The sequence below is a fragment of the Takifugu flavidus genome, chromosome 15, assembly GCF_003711565.1.
Source record: "Takifugu flavidus isolate HTHZ2018 chromosome 15, ASM371156v2, whole genome shotgun sequence".
Taxonomy (NCBI): Eukaryota; Metazoa; Chordata; class Actinopteri; order Tetraodontiformes; family Tetraodontidae; genus Takifugu; species Takifugu flavidus.
In genome coordinates, this window is record NC_079534.1 from 1,316,767 (window position 1) to 1,339,655 (window position 22,889).

The 22,889-nt window shown below is 50.4% G+C and overlaps 3 protein-coding genes across 7 annotated transcripts in view; 2 read left to right on the plus strand and 1 right to left on the minus strand.

The window, feature by feature from the left end:
• Window positions 1-5,200, plus strand: part of kcnn1a (potassium intermediate/small conductance calcium-activated channel, subfamily N, member 1a) — a 28,925-nt gene extending 23,725 nt beyond the window's left edge. For all 3 annotated transcript variants that reach the window (XM_057056686.1, XM_057056684.1, XM_057056685.1), the window contains 2 exons: window positions 915-984; window positions 1,547-5,200. In XM_057056686.1, coding sequence (XP_056912666.1) covers window positions 915-984; window positions 1,547-1,852 — 376 coding nt within the window. In that variant the 3' untranslated portion in view covers window positions 1,853-5,200. The remainder of the gene's footprint in view (window positions 1-914; window positions 985-1,546) is intronic.
• A 2,173-nt stretch (window positions 5,201-7,373) lies between these two features.
• LOC130538415 (uncharacterized) lies at window positions 7,374-15,009 on the plus strand. The gene is made up of 14 exons (XM_057055956.1): window positions 7,374-8,684; window positions 8,873-9,072; window positions 9,151-9,322; window positions 9,406-9,456; window positions 9,525-9,639; window positions 9,755-9,774; window positions 10,983-11,498; window positions 11,586-11,789; window positions 11,857-12,018; window positions 13,084-13,238; window positions 13,534-13,761; window positions 13,879-14,050; window positions 14,135-14,176; window positions 14,665-15,009. The coding sequence occupies exons 1-14, from the start codon at window positions 7,572-7,574 to the stop codon at window positions 14,764-14,766; spliced, it is 3,252 nt and encodes a 1,083-aa protein (XP_056911936.1). The 5' UTR covers window positions 7,374-7,571; the 3' UTR covers window positions 14,767-15,009.
• A 266-nt stretch (window positions 15,010-15,275) lies between these two features.
• nr2f6a (nuclear receptor subfamily 2, group F, member 6a) lies at window positions 15,276-22,588 on the minus strand. Of its 3 annotated transcripts, XM_057055953.1 has the most exons (7): window positions 21,843-22,586; window positions 21,065-21,479; window positions 20,686-20,972; window positions 20,026-20,120; window positions 18,597-18,925; window positions 18,278-18,524; window positions 15,276-17,036 (listed from the first exon to the last, which is right to left on the minus strand). In XM_057055953.1, exons 3-7 carry the CDS (start codon window positions 20,952-20,954, stop codon window positions 16,762-16,764), a joined length of 1,215 nt encoding a protein of 404 aa, XP_056911933.1. In that variant the 5' UTR covers window positions 20,955-20,972; window positions 21,065-21,479; window positions 21,843-22,586; the 3' UTR covers window positions 15,276-16,761. The 3 variants fall into 3 exon arrangements, with proteins under 3 accessions (XP_056911933.1, XP_056911935.1, XP_056911934.1); XM_057055955.1 differs by having other exon boundaries at window positions 18,597-18,922; window positions 20,686-21,479; window positions 21,843-22,588; XM_057055954.1 differs by lacking the exon at window positions 21,843-22,586 and having other exon boundaries at window positions 20,686-21,819.
• Between the last annotated feature and the right edge of the window lie 301 nt (window positions 22,589-22,889).

A 22,889-nucleotide genomic window follows, 5' to 3' on the forward strand; every position in this document is an offset into this window, starting at 1 on the left:
AGAAACACATGGCTCGACCCTGACCGCGACCCTGACCTCGACCCTGACCTCGACCCTGACCTCGACCCTGACCTCGACCTCAACCTCGACCCTGACCTCGACCCCGGTCCAACGCACGGCACTGATTAGGATTTTTTTTAGCTCTTAGCCTCCGACAGCCGTGAGGGACGCGAGCAGTGGCGGCGTCCCGCGGAGGAAGAGCCGCGAGCGCTCTGATATCCTGATTTGCACATGAATAAATGCCCTTGAACGTCATCCTGTCTCGTAATTTGCCGAACAGGAGAAGAGAAAAAACAAAAGAGAGAGAGAGAGAGAAATCTCGATGCCTCCGCCAACAATGACACGCCGCCCGCGTCAGCACGAGCGCTTCACAATGCACTCGACCAGAGATAAGGAGACGCCGCGGCACGTTATCGGAGACCGTCCGCGTCCGCGGCGCCCGTGCGCACACACCCACTGCACGCTCACGGAATGACCAGTGTGACTGTGTGCAGCACTGACAAACGGGCATGCCCCCCCCGGGCATGTTTTTTTATTTCTTGGGGGGGGGGGGGGTTTCCATGGAAGCATATTGCATGTCAGCGTATGAAGTTATAACAAGATCGGCTCATGGTTTGCTGCTTTAGGCGCCATCGTTGGAGGATCTTGTTATAGACGTTGGAGTACGCTTCCACCTTCTGCATGTTCTGGTTGGTGTTGCCAAGACCAGCAATGCTTGTTTATTTCTATCCGTGTGTGCACACCTGTGTACCTGGAACACACCTGTGTACCTGGAGCGCCATCAGGTGTGTTTAGGGTGCATGCAGGCTGCCCTCTCCAGTCTCTAAGGTCACCAATAACGTGTCAACACTCTGTTCCTCCTCCTCCTCCTCCTCTTCCTCCTGTTTTGACCCCACCCTCCCTGCTTCCACCAGGCTGCGCAGCGTGAAGATGGAGCAGAGGAAGCTCAATGATCAGGCCAACACCTTGGTAGACCTGGCGAAGGTACGGTGATCTGGGGGCTGTGTTATTAAACAGTATAACACACCTTTATATCCTGAGAAATCGTGTAAAGCCGCCATAGAACGTACAGAAAATACGCCGTAAACCTGTCATACGCTCTGCCGAAGACTTGGCTGTGCACTAATACCCCCTCGAACGCAACACCACCCTCGGGGGGGCCGTAACTCTAAACAGTAAAGCGGCTGCGTGTGCGAATGTGTCATTCCGGCCGTATACATAAAGCATTAAAGACGGCTGTAACGGATTGGAGGAGCTGCTTGGAAAGTGTTAAGAAGATAAAATCGATGCCGACTCCGCTTCCCTTTCGCTCTTCACGCTTCCCGTCATCATTTTCCCCCTCAGTCAGATTTAGTCGGATTTATTTAAGGGACGGCTGCGACGTAGACGCCTCTTATTCAGGACCAGCGGGAAGCAGGTTGCATTCTGCCCGTGGGCCTCCGGGGGCGACGGAGAGGCCGAGAGAGGGAGTTAACGTGTTACGCAAACGTCCATAAACAGCAGTGTTGTTCACGTCTCTGATCTCCTGCCGTCTCTGCTCCGCCAGACCCAGAATGTGATGTACGACCTGGTGTCGGAGCTGCAGGAGCGCAGCGAGGAGCTGGACAAGCGCATCGGCACGCTGGAGGACAAGCTGGACTCCGTGACGGGCAGCCTGCAGGCGCTGCCCTGCCTCATCTCCCAAGCCATAACCCAACAGCAGCAGGACTTCCTGGACGGCTTCATCCACCGCTTTCGGCCCGCCTCGTTAGCGTCGGAGCGTTCCGAGCGCTCGGAGCGATCCTGGACTTCCACCACCCGCAGGCGGCGCTCTCCCTCCACGGCGCCGCACACTTCTTCTGACAGCGGATAGCCCCGGCGTGCCGCGTCCGAGCCCCAAGTCGCCGCCTCATCGTGGCGTCCACAGGCGGCCCCGGACTACTAATAAATCCATAACTTGACCCTTGACCCCGTCTCGTCCAAAAAAAACCCAGTTCCTTTGTGACTGAGCCTCTCAGCTCTGGATCAGAAGCTACTCCAAAAGAGAAACAAACTCAACTCCAGAAAACAACAAACACATAAATGCATCCAAAAAATACAAAAGAAATAAACAAAGAGGGAGCCTAAGTTTAAAAAAGACTGCTAAAGGGAGATAACGTAGAGCTACGGTTTATGTTTTAGCCATTGTATGGCTGTCCGAGTTAGCTTTTTTTGTAAAAGCCCTTGTATAGTTAAAAAAAATGACTTGAGTTTAGGGTCGCTGGGGTGAAAGCTGGCTATCACACCGGAGAGTCCTTAACCACGTGGGGGCGGGGGAGGGAGGGCCGGGGGTGTCGGTCCGCAGAGCCCGGGCCCGCGGAGGACGTGGGCCCAACCAAAGCGAGACAGACCGGAATTCGGAATTCCCTCTCAAAAGACTCGTGGCCTAGATCCCATCGTTCAGGGGTGGAGAAGAGGCGGCGGAACGCTCCGGGACACAAGTGGTGGCAGGGTTGGGGGGGGGGGGGGGTAGGAAAACTTTACACATTTGCCAACTTCAAGGGTTCCGCTTCCTTGCTCTGTCCAAGGAGAAGAACGAGAGCGACTATCTTTTTTAGTTCCATATTGACATGTGATTTTTCAGTGCCTGAATGTATAAATAGTAGAAGGTTATTTAATTACTAATTTCAGAGCTTTTTTACGATGTTGACAGTCTGAATACAGCATTGCATTCCTTTTTCAGATACATTCCTCTCGAAAAAGTGAAGAAAACTCTGAAAAAAAACAACAAAAAAACACACACACACACACGTCTCAATGTGATGCATAACATTTGCCTCCATCACGCAGCAACTCTAAAAAAAACACACAACCCTTCTTTTTTGCTCCTTTTCTCTTTGTACTAACACCTCGGGAAGCGTCGGAGGGGATGTCGGCGTGTTTGGCAGGGGACGGGTTGGCTCGCAGCTCGGCCCCGTGCGCCCGTGCACGTGACAGCGGAGGGGCGAGTCTGCTCTGTCCCCCACCACCACTAACTAGAGCTTCCTGTGATCTTCAGATGACGGCACGGCTCGTGGCCACGCCGAACGACCCGCTGCACCGGGAGACCCAGTCTGCCCCTTTTGCATGGTTCTGTGCAGAAAACACAACATGCTTGATTATGTTGGTTTATACGATTAAGGTTTTATACTTTTTTTTTTTAAATCCTCCCTTTTGACTTCTGTTGCCTTTGATAAAAACAGACTTTTCTTTTTTCTTTTTTTTTTTACTAGGATCCTTTTTTTTTTAGAGTTGCAGATCCTGAAGAGTTGCAGTAATGTGATTCTGTGATGCATTCTTAGTTTATGCATTGAGGAAAGAACGCTGTGACGAAGTAGTCCTTAAAAAATAAAAATAAAAAAACAATAAAAGTGCTGAAGAAATTCTAATGAACTGGTCCTTCTACCTGATAAAACCCCGATATTATCATTGTGACGCTAATGCTAGCCGCCAGCTGTCTTAGCTTAAAGACCAGAAAAATCAATGTAACACTGTTTAAATATTATTTGCAGCTAAAGCTAGCACTGTTAAAGGTTGCTAGCCTTTAAACAATGGGTTAATGGTCTGTTTTTAGCTAGCTCTTTACATTCTGTCCTTATATTTTATGTTATTTAAAATTTTCAAATTCAGACATATTAAACAGTAAATCTGGCTGGTTGGTCGCCATCTTGGCTTCAAGTATTGAGTGAAAACAGCTAAGCTAAGTAGGAGCTAATTGTAGTTTCAGAATTACTCACAGAAAATTGGTAGTAATCCACAATAAATAGGCATATTTTCAAGAACGTTTTATAATTTAATCACCAGAAAAGATTGGTTAAGTCAGCTGTTTGTAAAGAGAATACTGCATTAAAGTTTAAATGAATAAGTTAGAATTACAAACATTTTATGGAATTTTAGATAAATGGAATTTAAATGACCTTTTTTAATTTTATGTATAAGATAAAAAAAAAACAATCTGAGTAAAATCTTAAGGAATAATTAGAAGCATCTCAAATCTGTTATCCCTGAAGCAACAAAACCCAGGAAATATTTGGTCTGTTAAAAAAGAAAATCGCTAAATGAGAAATGTCTCATGGTGTAAGACACATCCTAGTTTACGGTTATATTATTTGTCCATGCACACTGAAAAGACAAAGGACGACGTCAGCGCGTTAGCAGGCTAGCATGCTGTCCTAAAGTAGTTTGTGCTGTAGGATATTTGAGTCCCGGAGGAATATAGTTCTAAAAATGATCTTCATGGCCCCTTTAAAAGCTAACAGGAAAATAAGCTCATTATTCCCTTTTTAAAAGTTATTTCCACGCTGTTTAAAATCCCCACGGGACAGCGAGCCCACTCCACACTGGACAGAGACGGCTTCATCCGTTTCTGTTTAGAAGACGTGGAACGTTATCAAGCATGACTATTAGCTTTTTCCTTTTATTTCAGCATGACACCCCCAAGCACCACCACCTCCACCCAGCGCTCCACTTCACCCATCCACTATTTATTTTCCACTATGGAAGGATCTATCATTCCATTATTCCCCTTGTTTCAATCACTCTTACACAAGAGTCGGGGCAGCTAATGGAAGATCATCTGCTCGATCGCGACCTCACCTGCCTCCCTGCATCCAGGGTTTCCACTTCTTTATTACACCAAAGGTTTAGCCTCACATTTGTCATCATCATGAAATCCCCCCCCCCCCCCCCCACACACACACACACATGCACGCACACACAAAGAGGCTTTTAACATGGCCTGTGGCAGAGAAAATGGTATAAAAGAAAGGACGAGGGAGAAGCGCCCCCAGGGCATGCTACAATATGCAACTAGCCTAGCAAGCATCGGGGATGCGTAAGTAGGAGGCAGCAGGGTACAGCTGATCGGAATACACTCTCACAAAAACGACATAGTTTAACGTTTTTGTACACAATATTTTGTAGCGAGGTGCTGGCAGTTCACAACGCTAATCCAACTATGGTAGACGAATCCCAAAAACTTCCATTGTGCTAAAAAGTAGTCTTCAACAACCCTACAAAGAGAACAAATGTAACCCGATCATTGTACTGTGCACACTGTTGTACCTAGTAGCACTGGAATAAACCAACTCTTCATGGATGGCAAATGGGGTGAACATTTTCTCTGTACGCCGGTCCCTGCTTTTTCATTTTTGTCCCAGCAGGGGGCGACACCAAGATCATTAAAAATTACCTTCAGCTATGACCGACGCTCTGTTTTCCTTTCCTGAAGCCAAACATGTCATCCCCCCCCCCCCCACCCACCCAGCAAGGATAGACGGCCGCCATCGTGACACCGCGAACGGCGCTGGCGGGGGGACACATCACACTTCTATTCCTGTAAAACTGTGAGTCATGAACATCCCGGAACGTGATTACAGGAGGATGAACTGTCACGAGCAGAAACGCCGTTCCAGGAGACGCGGCTGGCGGGGCTCCGATCCAAGGTGAACCACGGGCTGCCGCGCACACGCCCGGCCGGGGTAACACACATCAACGCTGCAGCGACAAGCTGCTATTCATGTCCGCGTGCACAAACAAGCCTTGTTAATTACTGTCAAACCAGGAGGGAGTTGGCAGAGGACCCATATCCCGCCAGAGTAGCAGAGTCAGTCACCCTGATGTTGCTGTAGAACCCCGAAGACTCTCAGCTGTGGAAACAAACCCGTGGAAACACACCACACAGCTTTCCCGGCTCGAGGAGAAAGTGTTCGTAGTGTTCGTAGTGTTCATTTTTGTGGGTTGTCATAGAGACAAGAGAAGGTTAAAAAAAAACCAAAACAACGATATTTCCTGAGCAGCTTTAATGTGCAAAAAGTGGCCTAAGCTCATCAGGTACCTCGAGGAGGGAGAACGTGCTGCGGATCATCGCGGCGAGTAAAACGATCCTTTGGGGAAAGCTTTCAGCATAAAGAGGAAGCAATTTATTGAGTTTATCACCTCACGCCCTGGAAGCTAACAGCTAGCGGATGCATTAGGTTTGATGCCCTCGCTATCGCTTTCAGCTAACACGGTTTGGAATCCACTCGGGGAAATCAGACAGAGTATGAGTATCGATCTTGGGTTTTGGTCTTTTTAATGCGTAATGCTGCGGCGATGGCGAGTGGGTGTAAAGGGCCTATACGGTGTCATGGTTTTATAAAAAATCTAAACAAGTGATTGCATAAATTACGACATTTCTAGGGCCTTTTACATCCTCCCTTTGTGTTTGACCTTGAGGGTCATTGCTGGAAACCATCAGCCCGCGATGGCGGCTGCCCATCCCAGCCAGGATGCGGCTAATATGTCCTAAATACGTGACATTTGGTCAGATGGGCAAACATTCAAATGTCAGATTAAATTGGAGCCCGCAGAAGACGGAGCTATCGATGTCTGCAATGATCACATCAGCTCAGAGAGCCGCTCTCAGGCCAGCCAGTGACGTCAGCCGTGAGCCACCGGCTACAGCTAATTATACAAGCCAATAGTTAGCGAGTGTCATTGACAGCGAGGATGGTGATTATAAATGTTTGTTAGCGAGCGCCGGCTCCGCTGAGCGAGGTGCCCCCCAAGGCCAAGGCCACCGGTCAGCGCTTCTGAGGAAGTGGGCGTCGTGGTGCGTTTACAGTCCCACCGTTGGCTGCGGGCTCTGCGTTGGTGAGGGGGCAGAGGAGGAAGAGGAAGGGGGGGGTCATTACAGATGTCCTTGCCTTGAGCTTCGGCTACACAAGTCACCACCACTGAGGAAAGAATCGTCACATGTACGCAGGAGCCCCCCCCCTTTTCCGAGCCACAGGTGGAGGGAGATGACGCAGGACAGTCTGTGCTACGAGCTGGGTTAAAAGTGGGAAACTGACGATGAGGGTGGGAGAGCGAGAGTCCAGGAGCAGCCAGGTACGGCGGGAACCGGGACCTGGAGTGGGCGAAGCGCAGGGCGATGCTGCCCTCTAGTGGTGGAGACTCCAGCTCCGCCTTCACACGTGAAGGAATGAATCTTTCATAAATGACAGGAGGATCAAATGATCTTGGAGATGAGGTGTAATAGACATCATAAGGCTGATGGCACGTGCCTTGAGTCTGATCTGGTGGAGACGTTATTGGTTTTGGTGATTTGGAAGTGAGACCCATAAAAACTGAATATTTCAAGAGTTTCTGTTTGTTATTTCAGACAGACGAGTATTGAAAGAGTGGAGTAGTTCCTCCTCTTTCTCTCTCTCTCCTCTCTCTCTCTCTCTCTCTCTCTCTCTCCTCTCTCTCTCTCTCCTCTCTCTCTCTCTCACACACACACACACACAACACACACAGATTAACCCAGTAGTGCCAGTCCGCTCCAGCAGCGGGGAGTTGCAGGTTTAATGTTTAACCCTTCCTGAACGCTCTGACCAACCACCTACGTGAGTCGCAGCGTACTTTGACCTGCGAGGGACACGGCGGCCATTTTACCCCAGACGAGCTTGTGTTTACCTGCAGCCAGCCGTGACCGCAGATGCGACCCAGCCGGTAAGAGCAGCTCCCTTCTGTGGTCGTTTAGCACCGGCCGTGTCCTTCACGCAGGCTGACCCTCCACGGAATGACGGACCCTCCCTGATTCACCCAAAATGAAAAGCTGGAGCAGAAAATTCCGCAGGCCCGACACGACAGACTCTTCTGCCAGTGAGAGGAGCTCCGGTCCCGATCCGCCGGCGCCATTGTGGGTTACTCACACACCCTCTGCCGATATCATCTCGGAGGATGGCGATGCTAACTCTGTTGGTCACACAGAGTGTGTGTCGAGCCCCGGGCCTTCCGCAGAGGACGGCGATGACAGGAAGGGAAGCGTGAAGGACAGGTTAAGGTCCCTCATCCCTCAGTCCTGGGGAACCATCTTCACTAAGCAGGCCTCTGAAGCTGGAACCACTCCCATCCAGATCCGACCTAATGGCACCAGGGTGAGCCCTCCGGTCAGTCCACTGATGGACCGCAGGAACACAAGTGAGTCGGACCAGTCCAACCACAACTCCCATAAGCCCATTTTGGCAGACGGACCACCTGATGACGAGTTCGGTTATATCCCTCAAGAGGACTCCATCCTGACCAGCATCCACCCAGCAGAGTATTATGCTGAGAAGCTGCAGGTCTACAACATGAAGTATTCCTATTTGAAATCCTGGCCCGGACTGCTCAGGCTTCTCGCCGGGCTGGAGCTCCTGTTCGGGGGCATGGTCTTCGTCTGCGTCATCGCCTACATCCAGAAGGACAGTGAGTGGTCCAACATGTACGGACAGTATAATGGAGCGTACAACAACGGCTACGGACCTTCTGGGTACAGCTACAGAGGCCCCATGACCCCCTTCATACTGGCGGTGGCGGGACTCTCCTGGGTGCTGACCCTCATTCTCCTGGTCATGGGAATGACCATGTACTACCGCACCATCCTCCTCGACGCCCCCTGGTGGCCCCTGACGGAGGCCTCCATCAACGTGGTCTTGTTCCTGCTGTACATGGCGGCGGGGATCGTCTACCTGAATGACCTGAGCCGCGGGGGGCTGTGCTACATGACGGTGGGTGTTCACCCCATCCTGTCCAGCCTGTGCCGGGTGGACGGGGGCCAGATGGCGGGAACCGCCTTCATCTTCATCAACATGGCGATGTATCTGGGCAGCTTCCTGGTGTGTCTGAAGATGTGGAGGCACGAGGCCACGCGCAGGGAGAGAGCGTACTTTGAGAACAGGGTACTTGTCAATTTGGAGTATTCCTTCCTGTAAAACTTCTTGTTTGAGACGCTTATGCTAATGCTATACGCTAACACCCTAAAGCGGCCGCTAACAGGACTGTATTTTGAAATAAGAATTAAGAAGCTCCCATGCTAATGTAGCACTGCTTACACACTCATTTCCTTTGTTCTTCTTTGATCTTTTAGCCCCATGAGGAGTTTCAGAGGTCCATCCCACTGACCGCTCAGAAGACAACGAGTATATTACTCAGAGATGAAACGGACAACTGCCTGAACCAAGAGTTCCCTCGACGTGTGGTCAGTGCCGAGGCCCATAAAGGTCCGGTCAGTCCGAGCAGAACATCAGAACATCCCCCCGAAGTGCACCTGGTTGCAGACTACATCATGTAAGCCAGGAATATCAGATACCAGAGTCAGATGATAACAGTCACACTGGTAACGGTCCCCAAAACTCTCCCGGTTAGAAAATACCCAGAGATCCGCTGCGTGGAGGAGCGAGAAACCTACGCAGCTGTCTTCAACGACCAATACCAGGAATACAAGGACCTTCACAAGGACATCATCAGCACCTTCAGCAGGTTTAGAGAGCTGGATGTGGTGATGTCGCGGCTCCTCAGGGATGGGAAAAGCCCTCAGGTGAGACAGAACCTCCACAAATGTCCAGCAAACCGGACAGATCCTTGTTGAGTTCCTGTTCCTCTGTCGTTTCTGTCTTCCAGGAGCAGAAGAGGATTCAGAGCCTTCTGAGGACGTATCAGGAGAAGAAGAGCGTAGGTGCACCGAAGCAACAGGTCTCAACAGCTGATGAGCAGATGTTTAACACGTGTCTGTTCCGCAGGATCCGTCCTTCCTGGAGAAGAAGGAACGCTGCGACTACCTGAAAGCCAAACTGAGTCACATCAAGAACAGAATTCGGACTTTCGACCAGGAAACCATGGAAACATCCAGACCAGAATGGAGGAGATGAGAGGCTTTCAGGATCATTTTCACTCCTTTTGTGCCTTTTTCTGTTGATTCTCATTTTATATTCAAATAATTTTATATGAATACAAACACTGTCCATATTTTTTTTAACTTGTACTATGTATATTTTGATATTTCAGGGGATTAAATCTCATATTTAAACATTCAGAGTCCATAAAAATACAAAGTGAGTGGTCTGTGTCGCTGCTGCTTGTGTATTTATTTCTTGAGGAACTCAACGGGCTGTTCGGTGACATGATTCTCACTTTGAAGCAAGCGGTGCGCGCGCGTGCGCGTGATTCGCCAGAGACACATTTATTTATTTTAAATGAGTGTCTGAAAGCTCCCAGGTTTGCAGACGCGTCAGGTACCATAATGGTGCACTAATAATGGAGCATCTGAGCACCTAATCACACGTGCCTGCGTTATGATTATGGCTGCACGTGCATTTTACCATCAGTCACTGTTATTTTTACACTCCTGGGGGGCTGTGCGTGTGACGTCACTTGACCATGACCCCTAAATTTATCAAAGCATTCGATGATGCCGGGTCCATTCATTTGTCCCCCCATTTATGACGCCTACAATTAAACATATATAATTATATATGTGGGTGATACTAAGAATATGTTGATATTCACCATTAAAGTACGTTTTTACTGTAAGAATCGAACTCCATCATGTACCAGGACCCCCCAGTAATGAGCGCTCTTTTGAGCAGCCAATCAGAGACCGCGTGGGCGGCGTCAGGTGAGCGGAGGTGAGCAGTGCTCCCACGCACGCACGCGCCGCAGGTGTTCCAGGGAGTCACGCGCTCTGAGGGGTCTCGTGCATGGATTTATTCCCGTGGGATAAAGGAAACCAGGAGAAGATGGCGTCTTTTTTTCGAGGTTCCAGCGAAGTTTGACTCCGCTGTTCCAGAGTCACGTGGACGAAGCGCGATCGATTCGGCGCTATGGTGAGTATCGATTATTGATAGCTGGGAGAGTGTGGCGCGTGGTAACCTCGGCTGACTGCTTTTAAACCAACATAAGCAGTATTTTTCATTTTTAAAAAGTGGAGTTTTTTTCCCGCGTGAATTATTGAAAGCTGCTGGTTCGAGTTTCTCTGAGTGATGAAGAGCAGGTCAGAAACAGACCGAGTGGGTCAAACACGTTCAAAGATCCGGATAAAGTAGAGTCGCACGTGCGCCTGTGAGAGGTATTAAACTGGTTTGACACCAGTGTCTAATGAGAAGGAAAATATTCGTACGTGGACTTTAAAAATGTTGATATTTTTAAATTGTCTTCCTGCAGCTGTAACCCTCCCAATAATGTTTGACCATCGCTATGACGACCGCCCCCCCATGTACAGCCCACCCTACAGCGCCACCTCCCAAACCTTCTATCCCGCGTCCAGCGTCCAGTTCCCGCAGCGCCAGTATTCCCAGTACAGTTATGGTGCCCCCCCAGACTCCTTCCACGTGCACGAGAGGCCCCAGCACTTCCATCGCTGGTTCTCGCCGCCCGGTTTCATCAAAACCTTCCAAGCGGCGACGGCGCTCATGTGTTTCGTCATCTTTGCCTGCGTGGCCTCCACCCTGGTGTGGGACGTGAACGGATATGCGTACATGGGTTACGGCGCCGGGGCCGCGGGGGCGGACCCGGGGTATTACGGAGGCACCTACGGCTACGGCAGCTCCTACATGACGCCGCAGTCGGCCAAGGCGGCCATGATTTCAGTGACGGCCATCAACTTCCTGGTCTCGCTGGGGTTCCTGGTGGGGAGCTTTTCGCGGACGCGGGTCACGCGGGGCTGCCGCTTCTACTTCTCCATCTTTGTGTGTGACATCATCTTGGCCGTCCTTCAGGTGAGTCCCTCCAGGTGCCGAACCTGCAGCTCAAGCGCCCGTTTTTTGGCCCCAGGGTGTCACATGTGTCTCTGCTGTGGTTTCAAGGTCATCATCGACATCGTCTTCGTGATCGGGGTGAACCCGATGTCGCAGAGCTCCCAGAGCGCGCTCTACAACCCCATGTTGATGATGTGCCAGAACATCCAGAGCAACCCCAGCCTCAGCGGCAGCCTCGGCGCCGGATTCCCCGGCGGGTTCCCCATGTACAACCGGTACCTGTACCACTACTGCTACATGGACCCCGAGGAGGTGCGTCTTTTGTTCGATTTCGCAATTTATTTCTCATTTTTAACGGGCTACTTTTACGTCTTCGCAGGCGGTTGCATTCGTGTTGGGTATCCTGGTGGTCGTGGCCCTCTCGCTGTCGGCGTACTACGCCTACAAGACCCGCAGCAAGATCTGGCGACACGGTAGAGCCAACATCTACTGGGACCAGCCTTTGGCGGGGCCGCCGGAGGGCCGGGGTGCACCAGCCTGGGTGAGTGTTGTATTTATGCCAACACGCGCACAGACACACACGGGTCAACGTGTATGGAGCCCAGGTGCTGGTTTCAAGTCCCTTCTGCTGTTGACTCAAAGAACGCTGCCCTTTGTTTTGGGCACACCCAGGTTTCACCCTGACTGATCATTAAACAGGACGGGCGATAACAGCCACACACCGGCCTGATAAAACGGGCTCGTTATCGCCGCCCTCGTTTGAGAACTCATCCCGGAGCCCCCTGCCGCCCTTGAGCCGATACTTCTCACTTCCTGTCGTTTTTACAGCGGCAGACAGGACTTTTCCTGCTTCGCAGCTGGAGCCTCCTGCAGCTTTTAGCACAGATTAATCTACCACAGCGCCGACGTTCCCTGAATGTGTCGTGTCCGCTAAGACTCCTGATGGGAACGTTTTCCATCAGTTGATCCGGCGATGCCTTGGCCTACATTCTGCGGAGCTGCGCGCTCAATTCTGGGGCACTCTTGTACTGCGCTGATGCCTTACAGGGAGGCATATATAATACATGTGGCATGTATAATGCATAAAAAGGCTCGGGTTCGCCTCGGCGCTGCTGCGCGAGTCCCCGCGGAGCACAGCAGCGCTAAATGATTCAGTATGCAAAGGGACGCCGCACGTTGTGGCACTGAAGGGATTTGAAGCTGGAGACGTTCCACCAGGAGGTTGGTAACCAAGAATGAAAGGCCCAAGCTGGAGAGGTTCACTCCACCGATCGCGGGGTGAATCTACTCTGACTTGTTTAGCTGCTCCTGACACGGAAAGCTGCTCAAACAGCAGAATTGAGCTAAAATAAGACGCACACCCGCATGTTCGTGTCGACGTTTCTGCTCCTCGACTCCAGGTTCATGAGCTCTCTTTCAGTTCCCCAGAGTGCGACTGAAAAATAGGCCACAGACCAAAAACCAGTCATTATTCATCATCCCGTAATCTGCTGGATTACAGGAGGCGTGACGCAGTTTTGCTGTTTGCTGTCATTTGTGGCTGTTTTCTCGCTCCCCGCGGTTACTTTACAGCAGTTTGGAGAGCGCGTCTCTGTATTATTTTAAGGAGAATTACGTCGGGGAGGCACGCGGCACCACGCAGGCGTCGACCGTGCTGCTGTCGGAGAGGGCGGCACCTGAGCCGCGAACAGAGGACGGCGCCGTCTCCTGCAGCAATGCAACAGTCAGCGTTCGCAGCGAGGGCCGCTACGAAGGCTGCAGGTGAGTCTCGGCCGTGGCCACGAAAACTCAAATTAACATTATTTTCCTCATTTCACCTCAAGTTTAGTTAAAACTTACTTGCCAACAACTACTTGTTTTTGAAGGCCGCGCCCCCAGAGGGGTGTAGAGGTGTACAGCCACATTAGCTCCAATAGCATTGTTAAAATTAGCATAACTATGCTGTTTTTAAACACTAAACAGCCACAGAAAAGATTTCCTAATTATATTAGAAAAAAATGTTCAAGAATCCACAACAAGCCCTGGTACAAACCAGCCCCTGCGTCTCCTTCAGCAGCAGTCACCATGACGATGAGCCGCCCCAACGCTGCAACAGAGGCGCCGGTTCCTGGAGCAGCTCTTCAGACGAGGCCGATGGATTCAGGAAAGCGCCTCCTCACAAGACACAAAAGGGGAAGCCTCCAGAGTTGAGGCCGCAGGCTCAGGAATCCCAGTATGAAACTGGCTACACCACTGGGGACACTGGTAATGAACTGGACCAGGATCATAGCAAAGAACTCTTTAGGTGAGCAGAGCCAGTGTGTGACGCTTAAATCTGTTTGCTAGCGTTTGAACAGCTGTTTGAAGACAGAATCTTTACTTTTGTATGTTTAGTAACCATCACGCCTCGTTCCTCCTTCAGGCTCTACCCAGAGATCATTTCAGATGAACAGCGGCGGCGGTATAAGGCGGAGTTTGACTCTGATCTGATCCACTATAAGACCCTGTGTGCTGAAATGGATGAACTCAGCGACCAGATCCACCAGCTGAGCCGAAAACTGGACGGCCTGGACGAGGACTCCATCAAGTACCAGGTACAGGAATCAGTTTGGGTTCGCTCGGGCATGTTGGGTTTGTCGGTGCCAATGAGAACGACCGCCTGTATTTTCCTTTTTCAGGGAGTGGCAGACGAGTATAACAGACTCAAAGATCTGAAGAGGGTGAGTGGAATCTGTCGCTCGGGCTGGTTTACGGTCTGGAAAAACAATGTTGATTTTAAAAAAAAACCATATATATCTGAAGTTTAACCTTTATAAACAGCCAGAAACTCTTTTTGGTCATGGAATTCTGTTACCATAGTTAGCAGCACAGCTAGCAAGCCTGAAATGGTTTCAGGATTGAGGTCACCCTGGAGATGGTTTCACTAGACACCTGTAGCTAAATATGCCAAAGCATTTTATTCCTACATTGTGTGGTTTTGTTGCCGGGCAACACAATGAATGCTTGTTGCGTCATTCCCTTGCGCTGCCACCTACTGGCCGCTTGTTGTAAATACAAAAATAAAAACTCAATTTCAAGATGGCCGCCAGATAAAGAGGCAGTCAGATTAACTGGGCAATCTCCTAAACAATCCCTGAATTTAAAAATGTTTTGTATTGGCATTCCCGTATGGTGCATCACTAATGGAAACTATTTTTGCCCTTCTCAGATGCCAGATTATCAAGAAAAGAAGAAACGGTGCAAAGGACTGCGGCAAAAACTTTTCCACATCAAACGACTGGTGAAAATCTATGACCAAGGTATTTGTTGAAAAGCCGAGGGTCGATTGGCCCGACGGGTTAGTTTCAATGGCTTTTTAATAAGATTTAACTGTACAAAAACAGACAAGAATAGAGATGAAACTACAGGAAAATGGGAAATCAAAGAAAACCGGTTGCATCGTTTCATGAAAACACATTTCTGATCTACTTTGCAGCATTTATTTTGCATTCTACATATGTAATTACAACACTTTTGCCTACGTTTGAGTTAATAAAAGTGTAACAAAAGACAAGATGTCATCTTTTATTCTTTCAATACCATTGCCGTACACATTTAAAAAACAGAATCACAAAGAAATCAAAAGCTTTTTTTAAAAAACAAAACATGAATGAGCTGACTGAAGTGTTTCCAAGGAAAATAAAGAATACTGTGCTGATTCCCAAAGGCCCGAGGGTAGATCAAGAAGCAGTTTCGCTGCTTTTTAGAGCAGTTTTTTTTTTTTAAAGCTGACATTTGTATTTGGGTTTCATTAATGTTTTATTTTATATATATATATACATACATATATATAAAATTTGTAATTTTAATCCTCTTCTTGAAATACCCAAATGAGGTAAATTCTGGTGGACTGGCGAATTGGGGCCCCTCAGTCAGGTCGTCATGGCGATAACACCAAATATTCATCCACTGGTATCTTCTCACCTCAGATGCAACGTGCCTCCACGTCTGTGACGTTTCTGAACACATGCCAGAGGTATTCTCATGTAAATACTTAGTTAAAAAAAAAAAAAAAGAGGAAAACTTGCAATACCCAACAGCAAAAGCAATATTTTCAATGGTTAAATGAACCTTGAATTATTTAATATAAAAGAAACAACTTTGAGATCAAAAACAACATCGGAACATGCAAAAAACGACAACGTTGGCCCCAAATATGTACATTTCAACACACCGTCAATGTATCGTTACGCCCAGAACTGGTGGTGTTAAATCACGAGCTCCGTCTGTCGAGCTATTTCTGATCACCTTGGAGGGTTCGACTACAACCTGGGTGGATATTAGCCTCTTTTCTCTTTAAGAAAAACAGGGGAAAAAAATAAATTCCTTAACCAAATAATGAATTCACGCGAACCAGCGAGTCCCAACTCATATCAAAACACAAGACTTTGGGTATTTCGGGAACGTTCCCCTCTCTCCCACAGGTATGGGATGTTAGATCTCGGATTCAGACAGTAGAGCAAGGCAGTTGTTGAAAAGAAGGCGGTTTCTGGTGAACTAACGTTTGAGGAGGTTTTTGTTCAGGAAATATCAGACGAAAGCATTCGGAGGTCTAGTGAGGTATAAGTCCGTGGTCGTGTGTTTTCTTTAACAACAGTGACGCCCAGCCCTGTGAATGAATAGAAATCGTACTCTTAGTCCCTTCCTCCCCCTCTGCTCCAGCCCGTTTTTGTATTTTTAGAATCTGTTTTTTTTAGGACGACACGACAGACTTTGGTGAAGTTTCCCTTGGTTTCATTGTTCTTTTCCTTGGCTTCTCGCCGCTGTTGAGGCCTGTAATTGATCTTTCAGTGTCCACAGCTTCCCGATGGACAAAAATGTTCACGGTATCACAAACCGTGAGCTGTGAAAAACGGAGCTCTGAGTGGGACTGTTTTGTCCTCCCGGTGTGTCGGCAGCAGGGTACTCCTGGCCTCCACGTCAAACCTCAGTGTCTTTAGTCACAATGGCATGTGGGCAGTGACATGGGTGGCTGTGATGACCATATCGGAGCCCAGCAGGTGGAGCTGGTCACTGGACTCAGACCTGGCACCAAAAAGTGAGCTGGCAACATGACGGATCCATCCTGGCACCAGTGGAGGCCCGATAGAAACGGAGAGCTCGCTTTGTGAGGGGGGAATAAAGCGGTAAACGTTACAGTGCATTCGATGACCAGCTGGCTATGCGGTTTCAGAACCACACGGATGGATAATGGTGAGTCAGCAGGTTTCCCCGTTGGTCCGTGTCGTCACTAATGCCGGGCGGAAACCTCGCTCATCCGGGGGAGCTACTGTCCTGGGACATACGGCCAGCTGATCGAGCTTCCGGAGAGCTGCATGTCACGGATCAGCGTCTCGATGGGGGTCTTTCCTACCAGGCGCATGAAAAAGAGCTGCGAGATGAGGCTGGCGGGAACGGCGCGCAGAGCAGGGAGGCGCAGGAGCAGGCGTCCGAAGCGCTGAGGCTGGCTCGGGTACTGCATCCTCTCGTACTCCGTCAGAGCCACCTGGGCCTTCTCCTGCAGAGACTCCACGTGGACCGGGTCTGTCAGCCCGCAGGCGTCTATGAAGGAGGCAGGAGGGCGCAGTTATTTAACAGTGTGGGCAGGTTACGTAAAGAGTCGTGATGAGCTGAGAGGATGGTTGAAATCCCAGCAGCTAGCGTGCTAAAACAACCCTCGGGGATTACACAGCTACAGAGCTGAATAATCTCCAGCGTGAAGGACACGATTTTAAAAACTAACATGTAACATGCACACGCTGGAGATCTGGATGATGCAGACAGACACATTCAGACGGAATTCTGTGATCAGGGAAAACGCAATAGATCAGGCCTGGCCAACCCGCGGCTCCCGAGCCGCATGCGGCTCTTTGCCTGGTTTCATGCGGCTCTAACGTTCATTTAATGTGCGTGTTCGCTTCGCTTGAGTTCAATGCCGTACTTTCGCCAAACGCGCAGGCGCGTTAGATGAAAATAAAAAAAAGTTTCTCAGTAGGGACGAGATCTTTTGAGTAAACAATTAGTGTGACGCACTGTTGGAAAGCCCCGCTAGTCACAGATGAGGCTGCAGCTGATTATCGATCTTTGTGAGGAGGACCAACTGAAACCTGCTTTAAGGGAAGGGGCCATTGGGTTCTGGAAAAGTGTGCCAATGGAAAAATACCCCAATGTCAAACGGGCTGTGCTTAAGAAACTGTCAATATTTGGGTCAACATACGTCTGCGAGTCTGTTTTTTACCCTGAAACACGTGAAATCAAAGCATCGATCTGTTCTGACTGACACCCATGTGAAAGAACTGAATCCAAGCCAGATTTGAAGAGGATTGTTCAAGGAATGCCAGAAGTCCCACCGAGCAACATGCATAGTAAGAGAAAAAAAGATATTTTAATTATATTTTTGTTTGTGGACTTAGTTGAATTGAGAGTTTATGAGTGTGAGACAGTGCACACAATGTTCATTGTTGAGAATGACTGGCCCGTGGTCTGTAGAAGTCAAATTCTGTCATTACCATGTTGGTGTGTGACATTTACAATAAATCTGGCTAAGCAGAGGTCTGTGTGTGTGTGTGTGTGTGTGTGTGTGTGTGTGAGGAAGGGATGAGGTGATGTTCATGTGTGCCCATGTGTATGGTGTGGCTCTTGGGCTCTGACTGGTTGGCCACCCCGGCAATAGTGCAAGGGTGTTTGGTGTAGTTCCAGTAACCTGCCAGCAGGGGGCGGTACTGCGGGTTGTGTGTCAAGAAGACGGCAAAGTTAAAAACAAGACGGGGTAGAATAACAAAGACCACGTGTGAGTCCAGCACCTGGTGAGAAGAGCGCGATGGCCTTGAGACAGCTGTACTCCGCTGAATCGACCTGAAGCCGGGTCAGCTTGTCCACCTGGTCTTGGAACACCCTCACCTGGTCCATGAAGGACACCACGCGCTCGGCAGACATGGGCGAGGAGTGGAAGCCAGCTGCTGCCAGCAGAGGGGCCATGTGGAGCGGCAGGGCCGACTGGGCGGCGTTGAGGATGAACAGCTCGCTCCAGCTCAGCCGCAGCAGCGCCACCTGTGGATCGCAGTCATGTTTTTGTTATTGGAGCCGCGTCTCTTGTTTGGACATGAACGCTAAGCTCCTGACCTGGTCCGAGACGGGCAGCTCCGGGAAATAAGGGATGTTCCTGGCCCATTCCACGATGCTGAAGAGTAACCGGGCAGCCAGTTCGCAGATGTTATCGATCCCCATGGTGTTATCCGGGCCGCTCTGTTGGCTGTACTGGTGTCCATAGCGGCTGCCTGGATACGGCTCCGCTCGCAGGAGCTGGGAAATGAGCTCCGACACCGGCTGACCTCCGCCGCTGACGCCATTGTTGTTGTTGTAGAACTCGCCGCCCAGGCCGCTGGAGCCGCCTATGGGCGTGATGGAAGGACTGAGGCTCGGCTGAGGTGGGACGCGTCCGCGTTGAACTGCTGTAGTTTAGTTGGGGGACAAGGGGGAGTGTGGAGGATGAGGAGGAAGAGGAGCAAGAGTGGGCAGAGGTAACATGAAGGCAAAGACAGAAGATCAAGTGAGGAGGAAACAGCGATCAAAGGGGACGTGGAGGGGGGAGAAAAGGAGAATAAGAAAAGTTAAAACTGACTTGAACTCATTAGAAACACACTTCCTGAGATTAAAGGAGACGCGTTTGAGCCAACGATGATGCAAGAACGGCGCTGAAGTGGGAAATATTCAAACGAGGGAAAATCAATCAAGATTCGGAGGCGTCCGAATTTCAGGCCTTTGCAACATTCATAGAGCTGAATTAGTAACCTTCAATAACTGATTCCAAACGCAGAAGCTTCCTGTGGGGTGAGAGGAAGCGTCACATGGCTGCAACGGGAGGAGACGCGGAGACAACATCGATTCCGAGGCCTGAATTCACCGGATGAGCGTCTGCGCTCCTCTCCAGCTGAGGAATTCTGCTCTATAGCTGAGTCTGACCCCTGACCTCTTGCGTAGGTGGTCAAGTCCATGAGATTCCTCTTCGGGGGACAGTAAAAGCGTCTCATTAGCATGTTTTACAATTTTACGAGCGCGAGGCAAAAACATAAAACTACGACCCGGATAATGAAATGCAGAGCCTGAAATATTCAGACATATCCTGCACTGGCTGTTTTGACTGGGCAACGTCGCTAAATGATGCTCCGCTGAGCATCCGCAACAATCCCTGTTATTGAATTCTGCCTGAGTGAGCCAATAAGACCGGACAGTTTTAAGACCCAACCGGGGGCTTAAGACTCTGGGACACAGGAGTCTTAGCACAGATCCCTCTCAGTCACTCCAGCACCGCCACTAGATTAAGGCCGCGACGTCAGGCGGACACACATGGCTAGTTCGGCCATGGAACAGTCATTTCTGAACCTCGTGGAGCAGAAGCAGCCACGATAATCACATGCAAATTCGATTTTCAGACACTCGTACGAAGGATTATTCAGTCCCGGAGAGATGTGCACAACCACTGTACGGCTCAACCATCCTGCCACGGGGATTAAAGAGGGCGGCAGAGCCATGGATTAGGACTGACGGATACCTTCTTTGCGCATGCCGACGCGGAAACACTTCTTCAGCCGGCAGTACTGGCACTGGTTCCTGTGGTGCTGGTCGATCTGACACTCTCTGTTTGACCTGCAAACGGGGGAAAAAAGGGGATTAAATGTGCAAGGATGACGCTGAATGTTTACTTTCAGAGACAGACTTCCTGTGTCCTGTCATTTGGTGCTCAGCAGATGTGCCAATTATTCCCCTGAAGACTCAGGAGAAGCGCAGATGTTGGAGTCTCTCTGAGGGTGCACGTGTCCGTCAGCGTGGCCCTCACACGTGTACAGACCAACCCATTTAGGGAAAATTGGATTATGGGAGAACAGACGTGCCTTGGTGGAGGTCTGCGGTATCCCAGCGCCTCAAACCTCCCGATACGGAACCAACAAAGAGGACCGTTTACATCTGCTTTAGCGGAAATGCTACATTTTTGAATGAATCTCACTTCTGTAAGATCAAACCGGATCCGTTTTAACCCCCAAATCACGGAAACCTCGACACCTCAGAGCAAAGGCGATATTTGTACGACATCTGAACAGATCGTTATCGCTGCACATCATTCTAGTCCCTTTAAATCCCAAAAAAACAACTTTTTCTTTGATCTCCGGTTGCAGCAGAAACACCACAACTACCCACAATGCCCCTCTCTCACCTGCACGTGTAGGTGAGGTTCCGCCTGACGCTCCTCTTGAAGAAGCTCTTGCAGCCTTCGCACGTGAACACGCCGTAGTGTTTGCCGCTAGACTTGTCGCCGCACACCACGCAGTCCACCACGCAGGCCTTGTCCTCGTCGCCGGCCTCCATGTCGCTGCCCCCCGCCTGTGGAGAACCGTCCTCCTCGTCGCCCCTCAGGTAGCTCTTGTCCCCCAACCCGTTGGTTCCGCCATTGGGATCGCCCCAGCCCCCGCTCACCATGGCCATCGCTCGGTTACTGAACCGCTGAGGAAGAAAATATGACCAGCAGCCAAGATTTCTGGTTGCCGTCAAGGGAACATAAACATCAAAGGTCCAGACTGCGAGTTCCTCCTCACCTGGAGAGGATCAGTCGTTCTTCTGCCAGCTCAGGCTCTTATGTGTTAATTAAGTCTCTATTGGACGGGAGTACCGAGTGAGGGGGTAAACAGTCCTCAGGCTAAGCAAGCAGATGTCAATTTATGAAAAAAAAAAAAGGCTATGGCATGAAGGAGGGGGTAGTTTAGGGAAGAAGAAGAAGAAAAACAAGAGCGCTTCTGTCTCCTCCCACTCCACTATGACCTGGAAACAGTCTCAGCAAGACAAGTGACTAGTTTTGCACGCCTCGATGCTTCCCTTTCCTTCCCCTCGTCCAGATCCGTGTCCAGCGACTGTTGCCGCCGTCCTCGTCCTCGTCCTCGTCTCTGAGCTGGTGGGAGAAAATGCTGCCCCGGCGCTGCTGCCCGGAACAGCGTCGGTCACGCTTCAGCCGCGCTGAACAGGAAACAATGAGTCAGACGTTACAGCTCTATTAAGGGCGGCCGAAACACCACCATTCGTGAGCAATGACACGAAAGGTGAAAACCCTCCTCTCACACACACACACACGCGCACACACACACACACACACCGTGTATCGCTGCTCTCCCCCTCACTCCCACACTCTGTCTCAGTAGCAACAGTAATGGCTGAAAAAGGGACGTCTGTGTGGCTCCCAGCACATGCCTGGAGGAGCTTTGACCGGCCCTCTTAAAGTAAACCGTACCCTCGTTGGGTTTCTGGTCACACCAGTTAACCCTCACACGACGCACGCCGACATCTTCCCCTATGAAGCCGTTAAAATGCTGGAAAGGTTACCTCAGAGTGAACGATAATGCCCTCTGCCGCTCTCACTGGCACATACTCTGGCTCTTCCGCCCGTCCGGCGAGGCTGCAGACACAGCTCCTCTGTACTGCTGTAATCCTCTCAACACCCCTCTGACCCGCAATGAAGACATTCCAGATCCGAGGAAAGGAGTCGGTGCCTCTGCGACGGCGGAGTGGCGTCGCGGACCCTCTGCGCTCGCGACCAAAACACGCGAGCGGATCTCTCAGCACGAGGAAGTGAGCGCCGCCGCACGCTCACTAGTGACGACTGGCTGTGCCGTTCAGAAAAAGCAGCGGGGGGAAACTGCAGACGTCCATCTTCTCGGCCTTCCGTGCTGCTCCTGGTCGCTCTCGGGCACCGGCGCGAGCTTCTCCCTCCGGTCTTTTGTCAGTGCTTGCCCACCAAGAACTAATGACTTGCGGCCTAGCCCCGTGTGCTGCTTTCTCTTGGTGTGTGTGGAGCTTTTTTCCCTGTGGCTCAGGAAAACAGGAGGTGGGGGTGGATGGGGGTCTTGTGCTCCTCTTCCCCCCACTGCCGCTCTCTCTCTCTCTCTCTCTCTCTCTCTCGCTCTGGTTTCACAGTCCACGCATCGAATTAGGCTTCGGGAGAACGGCCGCAGCTGTGATGCAGCCTGTTGTTGTTGTTTCTTGCTTGGTTTTGCTTTTTTCTAGCGAGCCTATTTTTCTCCAACCTATTTGCGAGAGTGAGAGATCAAGCAAAGAACTGGAGAGAGAGAGAGGGAGGGAGGGAGCAGGAGTATGTGCAGAGGGGGAGGGGGCAGTCTGTGTGTGTGTGTGTGTGTGTGTGTGTGTGCATGCATATGTGCTCCCAGGGATTTGACACTGCTATTGAAGCCCCGCGGTTACCATGGCGCTGGCCGCCTTATATGGCCATTGGAGTCAAAGAGCAAAGCGAGTGGGCTGCGGAGGGCAGCGCGTGCGTGCACACACACAGGAAGGATGTGGAGGATCTCTCTCCTTAGAGATTCGCAGAGCATGACCCAGAGGTCTCAAACAAAACCCACCCCGAAGCCCCAA

Bases quoted from the DNA above. Each gene is read 5' to 3' on its own strand.
- nr2f6a (XM_057055953.1), bottom strand. From the start codon at position 20,954: ATGGCCATGGTGAGCGGGGGCTGGGGCGATCCCAATGGCGGAACCAAC. The intron at 18,525-18,596 runs GTCAGGAGCTTA...TGCGATCCACAG, and splicing joins AGCTGCCCGTCTCGGACCAG to GTGGCGCTGCTGCGGCTGAG. The intron at 17,037-18,277 runs GTGCTGGACTCA...CCTCCTTCATAG, and splicing joins CATCGCGCTCTTCTCACCAG to ACGCCTGCGGGCTGACAGAC.
- LOC130538415 (XM_057055956.1), top strand. From the start codon at position 7,572: ATGAAAAGCTGGAGCAGAAAATTCCGCAGGCCCGACACGACAGACTCT. The intron at 11,499-11,585 runs GTGAGTCCCTCC...TGTGGTTTCAAG, and splicing joins TCATCTTGGCCGTCCTTCAG to GTCATCATCGACATCGTCTT. The intron at 11,790-11,856 runs GTGCGTCTTTTG...ACGTCTTCGCAG, and splicing joins GCTACATGGACCCCGAGGAG to GCGGTTGCATTCGTGTTGGG.